Here is an 18163-nt window from a genome sequence, read left to right on the forward strand (position 1 = left end):
AAACACTAAGTAATTTCTGCTTATCAAATGCAGGTAAAATTTACAATTGTTCATCAAGATGTTTGTCTCATTGACAAATTAACATTTAAAAACAGAAATCCCATCTGAAATCGCGATTTTGAGGAAGCAAAAGTATTGGCCATGCTTGGTTCATTATAAAAAAGCTCCTATAGAAAATGTTCACACAGTCACTCGACTCTTTCCAGTAATCAATGTATTTCCTCTTTCCAGTATTTCCAGTGTCCTCAATGCTCCGAGATTCTCACTATGTGTAAATGTGAATTAAAAAAAATCTCTGGTCATGAAAATAACATTGGGCAATGTATGTTTACTCTACTACTGTACAAAATAACTCAAAGATTCATAATTCTTCTACCACACTTCTACCGCTAGATGGCATTATTGGTCAATGTCACAGGGGCAACATACAGGACTTGTTAATAAATCGTGCTTCGTAACAAAAAAAACTATCTATATTTGCATTAGTTAACACTGACTCAAGAGGCTAGTCTAGTCCACTTCAGAATGGACTAGTCTATTAGACATACACATTACTTTTTCAGTCAGCCTCCCAAAGTAATGTTTACAACGATCGGCATCTTGTGTTTTAAGACATTCAGGAGTAAAATGAAAGTAAGAAGATTATTTGGAAGACAGAAGCTGAGTCCATGTTCTGGCATCTAAAATATATAACGTTAGTAATGAATAAAGTATACGTGCTAAAAAATGTCACTTTGTAGGCATACTGTTAGCAGTGTCTGTCTGGAAGGTAATCACGCAGGCGTAGTCGTTGCCTTACGACGGATGGGACTGATAATTAGATTTCTATGGGCAGAGCGCGAACACACTGAGGTTGTCGCTGCTTGCAAACCTCAAAGAAATGCGAATATCTGTGATCTAACATGAGGCGCCGTATAGAAAGATAGATTTTTAACAGAAGAACTTCTGGACGTTGCTTTGCTTTATGTCGGGAGCCTGCCATTTTCTGCGTGGCGTTTGTATTAGCAAGAAGTCTGCCGTGGAGCGGTTGTCACACAGGCCGCAATTTGGGTTGTGTTGCTGGGAGGAGACCGTTGAGACTCGCCTCCTTGCTAGCATTAGCTGGCTATGATGCGTTGCTGCTGCTGGTGTATTTTTTACACAGCAGGCCATTGTATAGCGAGGCGAGTCTTTGGTTAATTGTTTACCCCGAGGGAACAGAAGGGTGACTTGGAAATACACCACACCTTTCAAGGTAACGTTAAATGGCTAGCCAACTAGCTAACGTCAAGGTAACTTCGATGTGCTGATTGTTCAGCATAACATTCATGGGGCCGATGAATGCAGTGCTGGCCCTATGTACGTTATAGTACACACTAGCAAGCTAACGGCTAGCTGCTATTAGCAGGTTAACGTTTCCTATTGCATGCATGGCTGCTTAGCTAGCGTTAAGCTAGCTGTCTACATTAGCTAATGCTAGCTCGCTGGTTAGTTATCATAACATTACTTTATTGACGTTACTGTTGAAAGTTAACTGTTAGCTAGCGCCAGGTTATCCAGCAAGCCAGCATTCCGCTATTAATGGTAACGTAACTACCGCAATGGTAACGGTATTGGAATGGCGGCGTGCTACAGGTAATCTAACAATAACTACGTTAACTGTCGCAATTAAGCAAGTCACAGGAGCAAATTGGAATAACATGTCTAACGTCTTGAAAGCAGGTGCATGCATATGTATCTCCTCAGTATCCGCATCCTTTCACGGTTCGTGTCCATCATGCTGCCCACTATTTGGGCTCTAGGTCTTTGAGAAAGGTTCAGTGACAAAGACTATTGTTAATGTCTCACAGAGAACAATTACTAAGGTTATGGTATTGTGGAAATCTGAGAAAAATGCATCAGCTTGGAGGGGCAATTGTCAGTGAAAGCGCATACTCCCCGAATTTGATGTATGCACTGGTTGGAGATGAAAGTGAAAATAAACAAATCTGATTGACTTGACTGCAGATACAGGGTGTGAGCAGCCTGCTTCATCATCAACAGTCCATCAGATTCCACATTGAGGTATTCTATGGTCAAATTACAGTGCTAAACACCATACTTCTCCTGAAAATAAATGTGTTTTGCAAGTAAAATTGTTCAAGGAACGATGCAGTAATCTGTTGGCACAGTGGGAAAATGTTATATGGTCCAGCATCAGACATCTTTTGCTCTTAACTGGTGGACTAGTACTGTACAGGGTGTTGTATGCCACAATGTACATAGAGGCCTGAGTGCTTGTTTCCCACATTTATTGGTCCTGGAGGTGTCGTTATCGTGTGGTGGGCATATACCTGGGCAGGATTGTTTTATGTTCACTCATATACTGTAGTATGAGAGTTTAACACCAGTTAGCCTAATGCAAAGTTGCGTAGTGATCACCTTCATCTTATCGCAAAGCATTGGTCATGATGGAAGTGATCATTCCTTCCAGACTGCTGCTTTTCATACTGACCCAGCTACCAGATGTCAGCCTAAATGACCACTCAAGGGAGGAGAGCAGCACCCGAGACAGCATTTTCCATCACCATCAACAAAGCACCAAATGATGGAATTTCTTGTAGAAGAATCACTCCCATAGAGCATCCAGCCACTCACACAGGAAGTGCCAAGGAGAATTGCAGGTCTTCTGGCAGCTTGTAGATGCCTAATGTCCTAGTAAACTATTTGGCTGCTTCCTTTACCCAACACATTAAGATTAGTTAGCTGAGGATGGTAGAGCATTAAGGATTTTCTCTTGCTACCACTTGTCAAATGCATAGTTGGCATGTTTAGGCAACTGGCGTAGCCATTATAATTATGTCTGTTACATCATGCTTTTTTGTTTTGTTTTTTAAGGATGGACGTTGATTTGTGTGCTGGTGGGGACAGTACCAGGAGAAAAGTGGATCTGGCTGGGGTTGCAGAAGGCACAATGGAAGTTGTACCGTTGGAGATGTATGATTCTGCCAGAGCAAAAATAGATGCCAATCTACGGTGGCTGTTTGCCAAAGCTTATGGCATTGGTAAGTTATTTCACACAAACACGGACATGCACACACAAACACTAAGCTCAGGCCTCATTTTTGCAGGTGCTCACTGGTTCAGGAAAGTACAGTGGAATTACAAGCTCAAAGATCCACTCATATTTCACTCTGTACTTTTTTAGGGATGTATGGCCGGATAAGGCCGGTATTTTTTAATGCATTGCTTACCGTCAACAAATCCTATGAAAATAACAAAATCAACAATACGTTTGCTCTACTCCTGTTACTTTCTGACTTCCCACGTACCGTTTTTAGCCGTCAACCCGGAAGTAATTGGCTACAATTGTAAGCTAAAAACCTTGAAATACAGCTCACAAAGACATAGTTTACATTTTAAAAATCGCTAACTGTTACCACGAAAAGTCAGACTGTTGTAGTTATTACCAAATCAAATTCAAATGGGAACAAATTCTTCATTACACCGGGGACTATTTTCGGGGCTACGGAACTACTTTCCTGAGATTGCAAAGTGTTTACAGCTGGCTTATTAAGTTGTTTGAGGAAAAAGTCGGCTGGCCCGGTGCATCGCGATGATGAAATATGTTGCCCAGAGCAACGGCATGGCTCTTTGACGTGTTTTTAACCGTTTTTTTAATACAATGGAGTTCTATGGCTGCTGGGACATGGCTGCATTGGGCACCGGCTACATGGACGAGATTTGCTGGCAAAACAAAATCATTGCTGATTTTGTTATTTACATAGGATTTGTCGACGGTAAGCAATGCATTAAAAAACACCAGCCTTATCCTTTAAGTAATATTTATACCTCTAGCATTACAGACTTAGGAAGTGTGCATTTGTAACCACCAGTAGTTTCACTGAACCTGTACTTTACTTTTGAGGATCCGCAGCATATGTTCCTCACACCCTCATAGTTAATTCAGATGTTATTGTTGGACAGAATAATGCGTTTGGTCTTCTTGTCGACATACTGACGGTCAGCAGAATGTGCAGAGCTTTACTGGCGAAACATTGACAGCAAGAGCCCAAGCGAAAGAAATATTTATTTGTGTGTGTGTGCACTTGAGCTAACACTAATTCCCCCATGACACTTGGCAACTGAAGTCTTCCCCACTGACTCACCAGATCCTTCCATTCTTGTGTAGTGGCCAGTGAGATTGAACCCAAAGCAGGTTGAGTGACTGACTGTAGTTGAGGATTAGGCTATATTTATTACACTGTACTCTGGACATGGAAAATACTGCTCTGCAGTGCTAGCCATTCACACTCCCTATCAAGATGGTGTCAGCATTAGTAATTGGCCCTGTAGGCTAGATTTTACTGTCTTGTCTAGGGTTGCAACTGTAAAGCGTTTTATGAATTTTGTTGAGAAAGTGACACAATATTGTGGTTAGCGGTAATATATTGGTGGCCACAAACTGAACATAGTCCAACAATTATATGGTATAGGCCTAATGGTCTGTTCTGCTGTGAACCTTAACAGAGTAGGTAGAAGGAATATGATTTATTTATATTTTTCGTAATTTTCGGTTGCCATAGCCTTTAGGCCTACATGAGCCTTCAAAATAACCCCAATCAAATAAAAGCAACACCAGTTTATCATACGGTCATTGCGAGAGTCCTAGGTTTATCAGAGGCTCAGGGAGAAATATAGATTTTCCATTTGGTCATATTATAGTGCTCCTTGTCTCATGCAGTGACCGTCAGTGCTTATCTTCTGTTGTCTGGTGGATACACTGAGCCCATTTTCCTTATTTTATTGTAGCCAGTGAGTGTGCTGAAAACCTCACTGGTCATATCCAGAGAGGGAAATTAACCAGCCACCAGTCAAACGGGTGTATTTTGGCTGTGGCTAGTGAGTTTGTTTAGTCTGGTAGCCACTTAAGGCACGCCACCAGCCATCGTTTAGAGCTCCAATTGTAAAAATCTAGTTGGCTGGTAAAATAATTAAAGTGGCTGGTGAATTTTAGATGGACCAGTCATTATGTCTTGATCATATCCCAGGCCAATACAGTGTTGTATGTGCACACTAGCTTAGCACATGAGTAAATTAGATACACTTTACTAGTTATTATGGGCTCTGTTGTTTTGGAAGGAAGTGTGGTCCAGCCTCTCTTTGAAGATTCCAATATATTACCAGGAGAAGAAACCTATCACGTGTGAGACTACTGGCCTAATTTTTCACTGAGAGCCCTTGCACTCGTAATAAATTTTTAACTTCTAAACACAGAATCATGGCAAGGGAGAACATCCTGATTGGCTGGCAGGTGTTTCACCATCATCATCGGCTGAAACGGGTTTGAGAATAACATCACAGCATACTGCTATTGTGTTATTGCATGGGTCCTATTTACCTTTTGATTTGCCACTGGGTATCTCTTATCATAGCAGCTTAGTGTAAGCCTCGGCTAGCTGATGCAGAAGGCTCACCATTTACTATTTTGCATGTCTATTGCATCAGTGTAGTGCTCTGATCATATCATCCATCATTATTGCAGAGGCTCAGATAACCTTTCCTTTGTATGCTGCTGTCCCTTACTGCATCTGCAGTCATTACACAGATTTCCCAATTCCACTGAAACATGCATAGTGAACAAAAGACAGTAAGTTCAGTGTTTTAATGGTTATCCAGGTTAAGGATGGAAAGCCATCGTCCCATGTTTTTTACCCAGCATTTTGCTCTGAAACCCCCTGCTCTCCTGTGTATTACTTAGGCTCATATGGTTCCAGAGCTCATGCCAAGGCTGGGCAAGTCTAATTGGCGTTATGCAGTGACGACTGACAAGAAACGTTGTCTGTTTTCGTCTCACTCTGAGGAATGTCCTCGCTGTCTGTCATCACAGGCCCTGGCTAACAAAGCAGACGGAAAGATGGAGCATAAGAATATCTCGGTACAGACAGAAACAATGCACCGCAGATGAACTGGGGCGGAGATGCTGTTCAGTTAAATCGAAAGCATACGGTAGCCCCAAAGCTTTGGCAATCGAGAGGGGGGCTACTCCCAGGTGCAGCAGCAATCATCTTCCCCTCATGGGAACTGAATATATTAGGCCTGTTTGCTTTTCACCCTATGGCTCATATGGTGTCTAGTACAGTGGTAATGCCGCGCAGTTGTTTGCTCGACTCCTGCAATGAGTGACAGACACAAGCAGTGTCGTGTAAACAACCCCACTGACTTGACATTATAAATAAATGCAACCATCATGTGATGCGGGGGTTGCGGGGGATTCAGGTGCCTCTGGTGTGCGTTCATCAGTGTGGATTCTGTATTAAGTGTTTAATCGTGCGTGTCTGCGTTTGTGTGTGTGCACTCCTGTCCTAGTGCCCTCTGCACGTGGCGCAGCTGCTCCCAACCTGAGCGACAGCCAGCCAGACGGCCAGATACAGAGTCGGCGAGAGTGGGCACCCGTCATGGTTGCAGGCAGATTGCAGGGTCTGCCCTGCCCTGTCCTGCTTGTGCCGAGCCTGGTGTGGACGCTAACCGAATGGATCACTGAATCCGCTCTGTTCTGGCAATAGAATATAACGGTTCTCGCTGCCAGACCTTATCCCCATGCTCCACCCCTTCCCAGTTAGTAGATTTTTCAGCCTGGCTCCTGGTGGTAGGGAGCGAGAAGGGGGTGAGGGGGGGCAGCTGCCACACGGCATCAGTGTCTCCGCAGGGAAGTCAAACGTGAAGACCCGCCCGGGCCAGACGCCTTTGTTTTCACCCACAATCAGTCCCGCTGTTCTAATGCGTTAATATACTCCAACACAGCTCTCCAGGAAAGACTGCTTGACTGTGCTGTTGCACAATGACAGGCGTATTTGTGTGCGTACGGCGGCAGTCTGTGTATCTGTTTGGCTTGTGTTGTCGTGATGCATGTGTAATACAGTATACAGGATTGATACCGCGGAATACAGTACACAGGATTGATGCGTTCCAAACATCAGCACCTACTGACATTGCTCTAAATTAATCTCTCTCTGCTAGGTAATGGTTTTATGCTTTCCTATTCTTTGCTGCCATGATGTTATCTTACGTATTCCGCAAGGCCAGGTTTGTTGCCGCCTCGCGTTTGCAGTACAACCTTTGTGCTTGGTGGATTATCATCTGTGTACCATATAGAGTTGTCGGGCACCAGTTGAAGAAGAGCCCTGCCTGCCTGCCTGCCTGTCTTCCTGTTTGCGCGGATGGGGGATTGCTGACGAGTGGTTCCCTTTATCCCATCAGTCAGAGCAGACACTAAGAATACAACACACACACACATGGTGGCTTATACTGTCTTACTGGAGCTCGGTCATAGTTCAAAACAGATGTCAGTAATGGAACAGGGTTATTTCTATCACCACACCTTTTTGGAGAAAGTGTTTTTTTGAAGGGAGTGTGTGTGCATCATTTAAGACCTATTTTAAGTTTGTGTGTGAGTTTTTTTTTTATTTTTTTTTTTTATATGGCGCAGTACGAATTTGGTTTGTGAGTCAAGTGCTTTGTCCCGTGCCCTTATATGGCTGTGGTTTCTGGTTTTGCGAGTGACTTCACATCCAAAGCAACAGAATCTCCTGTATAGGTCATTGTTTTCTTTTCCTTGTGGCTCCAGTATTGTTAAGTTAGTGCTGGCAGGCCCACTGTGTCACCTGAGAAGCCTGCTCTCACCGAAGAATTGGCTTAGGCCACTGTCTCCGTTTCCCAGTGTACTCTTGAGACTAGGAGCTGTGGCATCTAATCATAGATGGGCGTATTTACTCAAGTAAACTGAGGCCTTCATAGAACAAATATTAATACATGGCAAGCGCGGCGCTTTGTTGCATTCCTTTAGCTTGACACTGGAGAAGGCGGGTATCATGGCCTTTTAAGAAGCTGTTCAGAGACATCGGGGTCAGATTTTGCTGGTAAACGGCTCTTTCAACATGTCTGGAGGTGGGGATCAAATGTTCAGATTAGCGGTATTTTACATGGATCTAGGTTTATCAAGGTGCTTGCTGTTCATGTCCAAGCAGCCTTGTTTCCCCCTTTGCCGCTCAGCACATATTGTAATCTTTTCCTCTGACCAGCCCATTTTTCTGAGATCAATCCAGGTCGCAGTATGAAAGCTTAACTCACGCACAGCCTTCTTCACAGCACATGGCAATTCCACCCGGTTCACCTAACCTTTCACTCTCTCCATTCCAGACCACATCCCGGAGGACTTGCGGGACCCATTCTACACAGACCAGTACGAACAGGAGCACATCAAGCCGCCTGTCATCCGGCTGCTGCTGTCCTGCGAGCTCTACTGCCGCGTCTGCGCCCTCATCCTCAAGACGGAGCAGGCGGCTTCGCTTCAGTCCCACCTGTCCGTCATCCAGGCTCTGTCTAGGAAGGGCATTTATGTCGTGGAGAGTGATGATACGCCCGTCACAGAGGGGGACCTGGCCTGTGTGCCCATCAAAATGGTGAGTGGATGGATCAGGGGTGCGGATAGATGGGTTGGTAGTTGGCTGGATAGAAAGCGGTGGGCCACGCCTTCTTGTATTTGCAGGATTGGATAGTGCAGGACCATGGTTGTGGTGGTAGGGCTGCATAATTATGGCTAAAATGATAATCCTGATTGTTTTGCTAGATATCTTGATCAGTTATTAATCCTGATTTTTAGTCTCAGTGATGTAACAAAATTATTTCTTGTCTTGCATCTGATATGTGAATAGTCTATTGTTAAATGTGGAAAATAAAATTGTGAAATAACATTATACAAAATGAATTGTAGCCCAAGTTGGTGGTAGACCAGGTCAACAGATCAGGACCAAGCAGCCCATGATGTCGCCATAGAGCAGACTCTCAGCCATAGAGGCTTTGCAAAATGTAATATAGCCTATTTCTATAGAGAACAGCACATTGGCCTTTAGAAACTTCAATAGATAGCCTGTCAAAGGTGGAGAAGGAAACCAGGGCAGAAACTATATAATAACAACCTGGCACATAACCTGGGCAATCCTGATCTCTTCCTGCTCCTGATATATTATCTCACCACAGTGAAATCAGTGAAAGTGGCCATTGTTCGTTGTTATCTAGCCTTGGCATCTGTGCTGCAGCATTTTGGAACACTGGGATGGCTTTCATCTAGTGGACCTGGCTAGTATAACGTGTAGAAACCTTGGGAGGAGAGACATGCAGTTTACTTGAGTTTCACATCATACACTGCGTGTCAGGGAGATTTAGACATGTTGTTGCAGCTTGACTTAATGAAACGGGTTCCAGATCATTTGGCTGCACCCTTATTGTTTTTTTATTCAAAGTAGGAGGTGTAATTTGACTGTTACTCATGCAGGACACTTGAGGACAGTTCGTGCCAAGCCAGAGAGGGTTATGAATGGGGTTGGTGGTAGGGGTGCAACAGATCACAAAACTCACGGTTCGGATCGTATCACGGATCGGATCATTTTTTCGGATCAGCAAAAAAAAAAAAAAGGGTTAGGGTTAAATTAATTTAATTATGTGCTACTTTGGCTCTGATGCAGCCGCCTCTCTCTGTCTGCAGTCACCACTCTGTAGTCTCGCTCAATGTCCCGCCCACAGCACTATCTGATTGGTTACACATCACGAGTAATAGCCTATCAGCACTGAAGGCTATGCCACAGACAGGCAAAGAGACTGGAGCTTCTCCGAGCGGAGCTGTGTGTCGAAGGGAAGGCAGCATATTGCTGAAGTTGCAATAAACATCACAATCTTGTGATCTATTTCAACGATGACAAGCATGCCCAGTTTCCCAGTTACACCACTGAAAATGCCCGAAGTCATAGCCTACGGGATTTCACTCAATGGAGGCAAAAGCGACGGCTTTTAAATCAGTCACTCTTCCTTTTTTTTTCTTCCCTAACGCAATCATTGCGCTTCAGAGTAAAACACAGCACGCATCTGTCTTGTCTATATCTTTTCACTGCAACTCTGCATCGAGATTTAGGGAATTCACATGCGTGCCGAACTGTGGGGGGGGGGGATCCGTACGGATCAACTACGGTCCATTACACCACTAGTTGGTGGTGTCTTTGTTATTGTGCTGTGGCAAGTCTTAGTCTGCCTCCTGACCTTTTTGGCCAGGCTTATTTTTCACTCTACAAAGAACACCTTTGATGTTTTTCCAGGTACCTACTGTTTCGCCTATCCTTGTCTCCATCTGTCTGTACATAGAGCATTTAGGGCTATACAGAAGTGAGTCTGGTGCAATTTAGGACATTCCTGACACCCCATAGACTACCCCTTTCAGAGCGGTCAGAAAGCTCCGTGCTCTCACTTCTTGGCCAAGTCCTAAAACCTGTTCTCATTTTGAACTGGCAGATTTTTGGTTTACACTAAAGCTGGTGTTTTGCTGACACCAGCACCATGGTAACTGTTAAACTCATTGAAGGCACCATCCCATCAGTTGTGTTGCAGAGTTTTTTACATCACGCACATGGGAAGCCGGGTGGCCTAGTGGTCACACAGATGGACGAAGCGGAGGACCTGGGTATAACCAATGACAAAAGAATGTCAGTAATAAGTGGCAAAATAAAACGAGTTACAAAAGGAGGCCCATCCCTACTCAGGGGCATCCGTGTAAAGAGGGTTACCCTACCACTAATACTAATACTAGGAATGGATTTTGTTGTCACAGGCATTTTTCTAGCCTAGATTTTGGTCATGTGTAAAGTGTGTTTGCAAAAAGAACGGTCTGGCACTTGAACATCCTCCTCTTGCCCCGTTTGATGTCATCATATGCTCAATTTGACTGTCTCTAATCCAGCCCCATTAGCTCTGATATTTAGGCAAATGGGGAATATTTTGATAGAAAGGTCATGTCTCTCTGTTTCGGCAGGAAGCTGGAGGCTTGGTTCTGTTGACTGTTCCTGTAATCGTCATATGAGTGTAATGTGTGTAATGTTTTCACAGATCAGCTTTCAAACAGGCTAAAACGTCCTCAGTACGTAAGCCACAGCCTGCAGGTTGTTACCTGAATCAACACTGCCACGTCACAGCCATTGAATAAAGTAGGCTGTGTGTTTGAAAGTGCAGAGCAGCCCCCCCACCCCCTCCGTGGCAATGAGATCCGATGTCTCGCAATTTCACAGAGAGCACTTTACACAGGATAGAGTGAACGCCAGCTCACTTGCTTCCAGCCATCTTCCTACCCTTTTGTTACCATGGCAACCGGCGATGGTGTTGAGGCAGCCTCCCCTGCAGGCTGCCTAGTCAGGGATGTGCGTCTGGTTCCTGACAGCGGCCTGGCAAATAAATAATCCACATGCAGGCCTCTGTGCAAGCAGCCAGACACAAAGCCTGGAGAGGGGTTAAAAATCCTTTGCAGGAGCATGCTTATCTCTGATAGACTATTGGAATTAAACCCCCCTCCTGGTTTGCTGACTTGGCGAGGTGTTTCCATGGCAACCTCCATGTTCCTACTGTGTGTGTGTGTGTGTGTGTGTGAAAGAGAGAAAGGGAGACGGATCCAGTACCTGCAGACAGTTCTGCACCTCCTGTCTGACTTTGGCTGGGGCAGCAGCTGGGGCTTGTAAAACCCCAACATGCTAGCCACCCTCTTGGGTCCACTTAGATTGCATGTGTGTGAATGTGTGTGTGTGTGTGTGTGTGTGTGTGTGTGTGTGTGTGTGTGTGTGTGTGTATGTCTGCACAGACAGCTCAGGGCAACAGCAGCTCCTGCTCCCTGTGGGGTTCCACGCCGGGCTGATGAAGGGCAGTGTGAGAGTGTTGGAGGGGAATGAAGGATCGAACAGCACGCCATGCTGTTGTCTTTGCTGTATTGTTAATTTATTCACACAACTCGATCACACCTAATGTGCTAAATATGTTGCTGCCCGATTTAAGTTTGGTCATTTCAAAGTCAGTCATTTCTGTCAGTGCTGCATCATTCTGTGGCCGATGCATTGTGTTGCGGCTCAAGAGTTATTGGATTTATTCTGTTCATGTGTCGGTTATGTATGTGTAAACTGAACATTGTTTTTGCCTTGTTTTTTTTGTTCCATATCTGTTCATGAAAACATTTCATCAGTGAATCAAAATTGCAATCAAAGTTTTATGTTATAATATGTGCATATTACTATCATCAGTAACTGTGTTTGATCAGTTTCATCTCAGTATGTTTGAGCCACATGATCCTTGCATAGAACTCTGCACATAGATTTAAGCAACATAAATGCATTACAGATTAAGCGTGAGTGTGGCGTGGAAGAAACCAAGGAATGAATAGCAGGCCCTGTTGCCTTTGACCTACTGTTTGTCTGCTCACACTCTTCATGGGCCCTGACCGCACAGGGCTCCGGGTAAACTTGTTCCACTTGTGGCACTGTGAAAACCACCAAATTATCTGGTGCTTGCAACAGATAATGTTGTAAAAATGTCGGTTGCACCAGCAGATAATTTTGTGGCAACGATATTTTAGTTCGGAGACTGCTCCACACGCAGTAATTAATATGTTGTCTAGAGAAATATGTTGCTCAGTGAAATTAATATTGCTGTGCCTAGAATGTGGTGTTGTGCTGTATCAATTGGATAAATGTAAAGAATGTACTACAGTAGGTAATGAAGTAGGCTATACCAGGCAACTCCATTCACATCCTCTTCTTACCAGATTTTGGTTCACCATTAGTCATTGCTGAAGGCTTCATATCATGACGTGATTTGAAGTGTTTTGTTTTTTTTAAGCCAATAAGGACTTTGCCTGACAACCAAAGTGGAGTTGGTCTGCGTTATGGCAGGCCTGAAAAACGTATTTCACACACAACTAAATCAATTGACACGAGCTACTGGTAGGCAGAATCTCTGCATTTGTGTGGGGAAGCAAAGTAGGCAATGGGCCAACTGAGTAATTGGCGGTGTTAGATTTGGGATCAATGCACTGTCCTGTCTGACAACACTGACCTCTGAAATAGGGCTGTAATACTCCATACTGCATTACTTTCTGTATTATAAATCAGCAGGTCAATATGCACATATTTAGAAATACTAAATCAAAATGATAGACTAATTGATGTTATATCAGCCGAAAGGCATATGGGCCTAATTGTTTAGTACTAATTATTTACATGGAAAGGCAAACAATAGCATAATAAATGACTTTTACCATCAGTTGTTGATATGATTTCCATGCTGTCTGGCCCTAAATGTCACATCTCAGCAAATCTGTCATATTAGCTATTTTTTGGATCATTCATGTGTGCTCAAACCCATAATGAAGATATTTCTGACCTCACTTGAATACAGCATTAGTTTCAGGAAATGTTTTTTGACAAATCTTCAACAAATCTCTTCATATTAACTCTTATGACGCTTTTAAAATGTTTTTCTAAGTCATTATTTAGATTATTATTAATGCAAGATAACCCAACATGATCATTTACCCCTAACAGTTTCTTACTTTGCATAATGGCTTTTGAAAACACGAAACATTACTCTATGGTATTACTGGGGCAAAGAGTTTCAAAATGCGACCAAATGGTTGCACTCTGGAACCCTGCAAAATAATTACTACTGCGTGAATGAATCACTCTAATGGCCCAGTAGAACTTGAACAACCTCTAGCTTCCTGTATGCACAGTCTTCATCCTTTCCTCCCTTTTTCATATGTTGAAGTCTTGGCTTGTCTGCCTATTTCACTTGAGTTGTTTTTTCCCTGTGTCATTATCTGAGTCCATGTTGTAGGTCTTTGCTGCGGGGAAATCTCTGAATAGCTCTCATTAGCTATGTTAACGAGCCTAATCTCTGTGCACTTCCCATCGCCAATTGGATTTGGCTAGCATGTCACACAAAGCATAGACTGAAACAGCACCATCTACATTTGTTGATGTAAATAAAACTTGACTAAACTATCATCTCTTCTTGCACTCTTTACAGCCATTAAAGCTGTAATTTGGTATCAGATGCACGTTTTATCATGCAGACTTTAAATTCAACTTGGCTCTGTTTGGAGACAAGTCATATACTACATTATTGGGTGTGATGGTGTGGACTAGGTGTAAGCCAGTGTATGTTCAGTGTCATGGTAGTGTAGATGTAAATTCAATAGCATAGAATAGGACTTCCAAATGATGGTTGGTTACCTGCAAAAGTGGATAGTAGAGCAAACAAACTTGCCAGGCAGGGACAAAGATTCACTAGCATTTGGCTGGTGTTAATTCCCACCATGGGTATCGAGGAGGAATATTTTGCCTGCTACGCATCAGGTGTGAGGCCACTTGGAGTGGGGATCCCCTGCTGCGCCTCTTGATGGGATTAGGATGTAGAGAGTGGGCCTAAACTAGTGTGAGATCAGACTCCCAATGTGCTGGATGAGGAGTTTAAGTTTAGATAAAGCCATGGGAGGTTATTTAAAGCTGCACAATTGTTTTGTACCCTCAGGATTGTTCCATTGTAGCTCTGAATCAGACACGCCCCTCTGTGGTTCATTTTTGTTGTGTAGTTTGATGGAAGCAAACTAGCTTCTTTGTTCACAGGCCACAGTACCTGGTAAATCCCAAAAGTTGGACTGTTTGGCTTGGCTGGAATAATGCAGGAAAGATGAACCTTGATGATGCTAGATCATTCTTTTAGTTTTTTGTTATTTGGATTTCTACGCATTAGATTACAATCTGAGTTTACTTGCCTCCAGCTTTTGCCTTCATTGGGTTGGAAGCTGGAAAAATCCCAGCGAAACTGAACTGTCCTCTCTGTTTCCCTCTCTCCCCCACCCAGAGTGCTCACATGCCCATGATCGATGCTCTGATGATGGCCTACACAGTTGAGATGATCAGCATTGAGAAGGTGGTGGCCTCTGTCAAGCGCTTCTCCACCTTCAGTGCCTCCAAGGAGCTGCCCTTTGACCTGGAGGACGCCATGGTCTTCTGGATCAACAAGGTCTAAACACACACCTGGACATGTGCAGCGTAGATACAAGGAGAAACACAGCAGCACATAAAAATAATAATAATAAACTATAATAAAGTTTCACACATCATGCACTGCTTGTAGCCGTTTTGCCCTCTGTGTACATGGGCTGCCACTCATCTCCTCGCTCAACATAATGTCAGATGAATAATGTGTTGCACATTGACATGGCAGGCTACAGTGGCCCACTTGTTTTCCTGCAGCCTCTATGTCACTGATGCTCAGAGACAGGCCAACAGATAGTGGAGTGCTGATCTATTACATACACACACATACACACACACATCCACGGACGCACATGAGTCAGTAACATGCAGGCTCATATTACACTCGTCTTTCAACGGGCTGCAAGCCTGAGGCGCCGAAAGCCCTGACGTAGTGTGTCCTTTAATCATCATGATGTCCCACAACACACCCTCGCTGTCTGGGACAAGGGAGAAAGTGTGTCCTATATATTTTATTAATTTACAAGGAGGGATTTCTCTTTTGGCGCCCCTGGAGCAGATACGGGTTAAGTGTCTTGCTGCAGGATATTGCGACAGGTATGGCCACACTGGGGATTGAACCAGGGCCCCTCTGGTTGAACAGATGCTTACTGCTCCATACTTACTCTGGACTGACATGTATAGCTGAGGATAAGGAGAGCAAAACACTAGACTGGATGGTTGACTTTCCCCTCAGGGTGTTCTTCTCCACATTGAACTTTGTACAAGAAATGACCCTGGAACAAGGGCTGAAAGATATTGACAAAAAATCTTACTACGATTATTTGACAGAATATTGCAATTATTTTTTCTCGTCATGAATTTTTTAGAACTTTAAAATTGTTTAAAGAAAAGTGATTTTGTTAAAAAAAAAATAGATGTCAGTGTGCAGGATTTATTGAGTTTGAGTATGATGAATGGTTTTCACCAATATTGTACTTGATTCATGGACCAAAGATTACTTGCAGCACTAAAACACCTTGTTCAGAAATCCACGCTGGACACAACTCCCTCTTAAGCCATTAACTGCAGCCTCTGATTTGGAAATTGCAGAAGTTCATATTGCGATTTCAAATTGTTTTTTAAATAATTGTTCAGCTCTACCTGGAACCATTTATGTTGAAAAGTGCTGACTGTGAATATGTCATAACTTCTTCTGCAGGTGAACATGAAGATGAGGGAGATTACAGAAAGGGAGCACAAAGTGAAGCAGCACCCGCTGGAGTCCCCCAGCCACCAGAAGGTAAGGCTAGAGGCGCACAGCATCTTCAGTTCGAGAAACTACAAGGCCAGCGCCAGAACGGACAAATGTTGCAGCCTGCAGCTCAACATTTCTAGCTTCTGGCCAATTTTAGAAGTAACTCCTTTTGTTGAAAACATTTTTTAGAGAAAACTGGGTGCAAGACAACGGCACGGTCTGCAGTTTTGACAAGGAATGTTTCTCCCAAATGGCATTTTGGAGTTGTTCTGACCCTGCTCTCTCTTTTTCTCTCTTTAACCCGGAAGCATATCCGATCCTCTGTCTGTGACCTCTGACCTATTGACCTTTCTGCTCCTGTTCCTTATCTGTCCCTCCCTCCCCCCTCTCTTATCCCTGCAAACTGGATAGTCTCCCTCCAAATGGTATTGGAAACTAGTCCCTGTAAGTTGGATGGTAGTCCCCATACCCCATTCTCTTCCCCCTCTCCCCCTTGCACGCATAGTTCTGTGTCGATGTGCGCGCGCACTCCACCATGGCTCATTCAAGCTCATTCTTTGCTGCTTGTAGCCAGTGTGTCAGCAAGGGGGAGAAAGCTGCCGGTTTTTGTTTTTTTTGCTTATCTTTTTTTTTCCTTGTGGCAAAAATGTCACACTGTGGTGTAAAGTTCTTCTGACTTTTGTATATTTGGTCAAAGATATTCCTTTTTTGTACGCAATGTTTTCTCTCATTTCAAGCTCAAGTAGGCCATGTGGATTCGCTGTGCGTGCGTTCGTGCGTGTGTGAGTGCGAGGCATTTGCTTGCCAGTGAGAATGAGAGAAAATCCATGCCTCCACCTCTCCTTTTGTTTTTGCAATCCCATCCCTGGCCACCTCCTCTCACTGATCTGCTGTGTCATCCCTCCTCTGGTCTCTCTTCTCCTCTCACACTCTCTCCTCTGTGCCCACGGTCTCCTCTGACAGTATCTCTGCTCTGTGTGTGTGTCTGTCAGCCTGACGTCATGCACGAGCTGGCCCACTGCATGCTGGAGCCAGAGGAGCTCTCCGAAGCGGTACGCTGCTCCTTCTCCAAAGCCACCTTTTTAGAGAGGAGAAGACTCCCTTATGTAGAAGTAGAGCTTGCAGTAGAGCTGCTTGAAGTTTGGCTGTTAGTTTCACCTACAACCCCTGATGGGAGTTACCTCAGTAGAATTGGACTACTTTTGTGGAATGGCCTGAAATAAATGCTGTAAGCTTCTCAGTGATTTAGGCCACTATCTTACAGCTGTGTAGCTGTGTTGTGCTGTTTGTAGGCTATTTCAATCTCATGCTTAGTCTTAACATAGTTGCACCAGACCTGGTTTAAGCTAGGTTGATAGCTGCACTAGGGATGGGCATCATTAATCAGTCTTTTGAGTACTCCAAACAAGTGTTTAAAATCAAGCTTTGATCTCCTTATTTTTTAATAGGTTATTGGGCTGTTAATAAAGTTTTGTTAATTCCTTACTTTTTGGATTCATCCCTAATTCTAAGTCTTTTGATCCATATGATCTTGCAAATTACTCACGTCTCGTACTATCATCACCTTTATGATCACATGGCTCACAACGCTAATTCTTTCTTCCACCTTTCTCCAAATTGGTGCAAGGCTAATTCAGTCTGTATTTCCCAATTGTTCCGCTTAATTCCTTCTTTTTTTTTCTCTTATTGCCACAGATAGTACTTACTTACTTTACTTTATTGCCGCATCAACTAGACAGTTGCTTGGAATTTGCTGCAGTGCGCTCATAACAAACACACATTCATAACTCAAGATAACACAGCAAAATAGACTAAACAAGCCAGCAAACAAACATCAACAAAACAAGACACGCTAAAGGTTAATGGATAAGTAAGAGAGCAAAAATCAGAAATGTCAGAATGATTAGCCATTACATAGTGAGTGGTGATCCCAGAAAAAAGGTATTTGGCTAAAAGTGATGCAGAAGCAGTTAAGGTTGGCAGATAGCAGAAGCCTGTTGGGCTTCACACAGTGACACATTTATCTACCGAGGGCCTAATTTGGCCTCCTGTTCACTTTACATTTATGTTGCTCCAGATTGTTGGCCTGTATGTCCTCTCCTTT

At 43.7% G+C, this 18163-nt stretch overlaps 1 protein-coding gene across 1 annotated transcript in view; it reads left to right on the forward strand.

Annotated features, from left to right (window-relative positions):
- The first annotated feature begins 944 nt into the window (after positions 1–944).
- The window catches only part of camsap1b (calmodulin regulated spectrin-associated protein 1b), a 28518-nt gene continuing 11299 nt past the window's right edge, over positions 945–18163 (forward strand). The window contains exons 1-6 of the mRNA XM_078285092.1: positions 945–1234; positions 2857–3023; positions 8158–8420; positions 14686–14847; positions 16024–16104; positions 16471–16503. Coding sequence (XP_078141218.1) covers positions 2858–3023; positions 8158–8420; positions 14686–14847; positions 16024–16104; positions 16471–16503 — 705 coding nt within the window. The 5' untranslated portion in view covers positions 945–1234; position 2857. The remainder of the gene's footprint in view (positions 1235–2856; positions 3024–8157; positions 8421–14685; positions 14848–16023; positions 16105–16470; positions 16504–18163) is intronic.

The sequence above is a fragment of the Centroberyx gerrardi genome, chromosome 8 (assembly GCF_048128805.1).
Source record: "Centroberyx gerrardi isolate f3 chromosome 8, fCenGer3.hap1.cur.20231027, whole genome shotgun sequence".
Classification (NCBI taxonomy): domain Eukaryota; kingdom Metazoa; phylum Chordata; class Actinopteri; order Beryciformes; family Berycidae; genus Centroberyx; species Centroberyx gerrardi.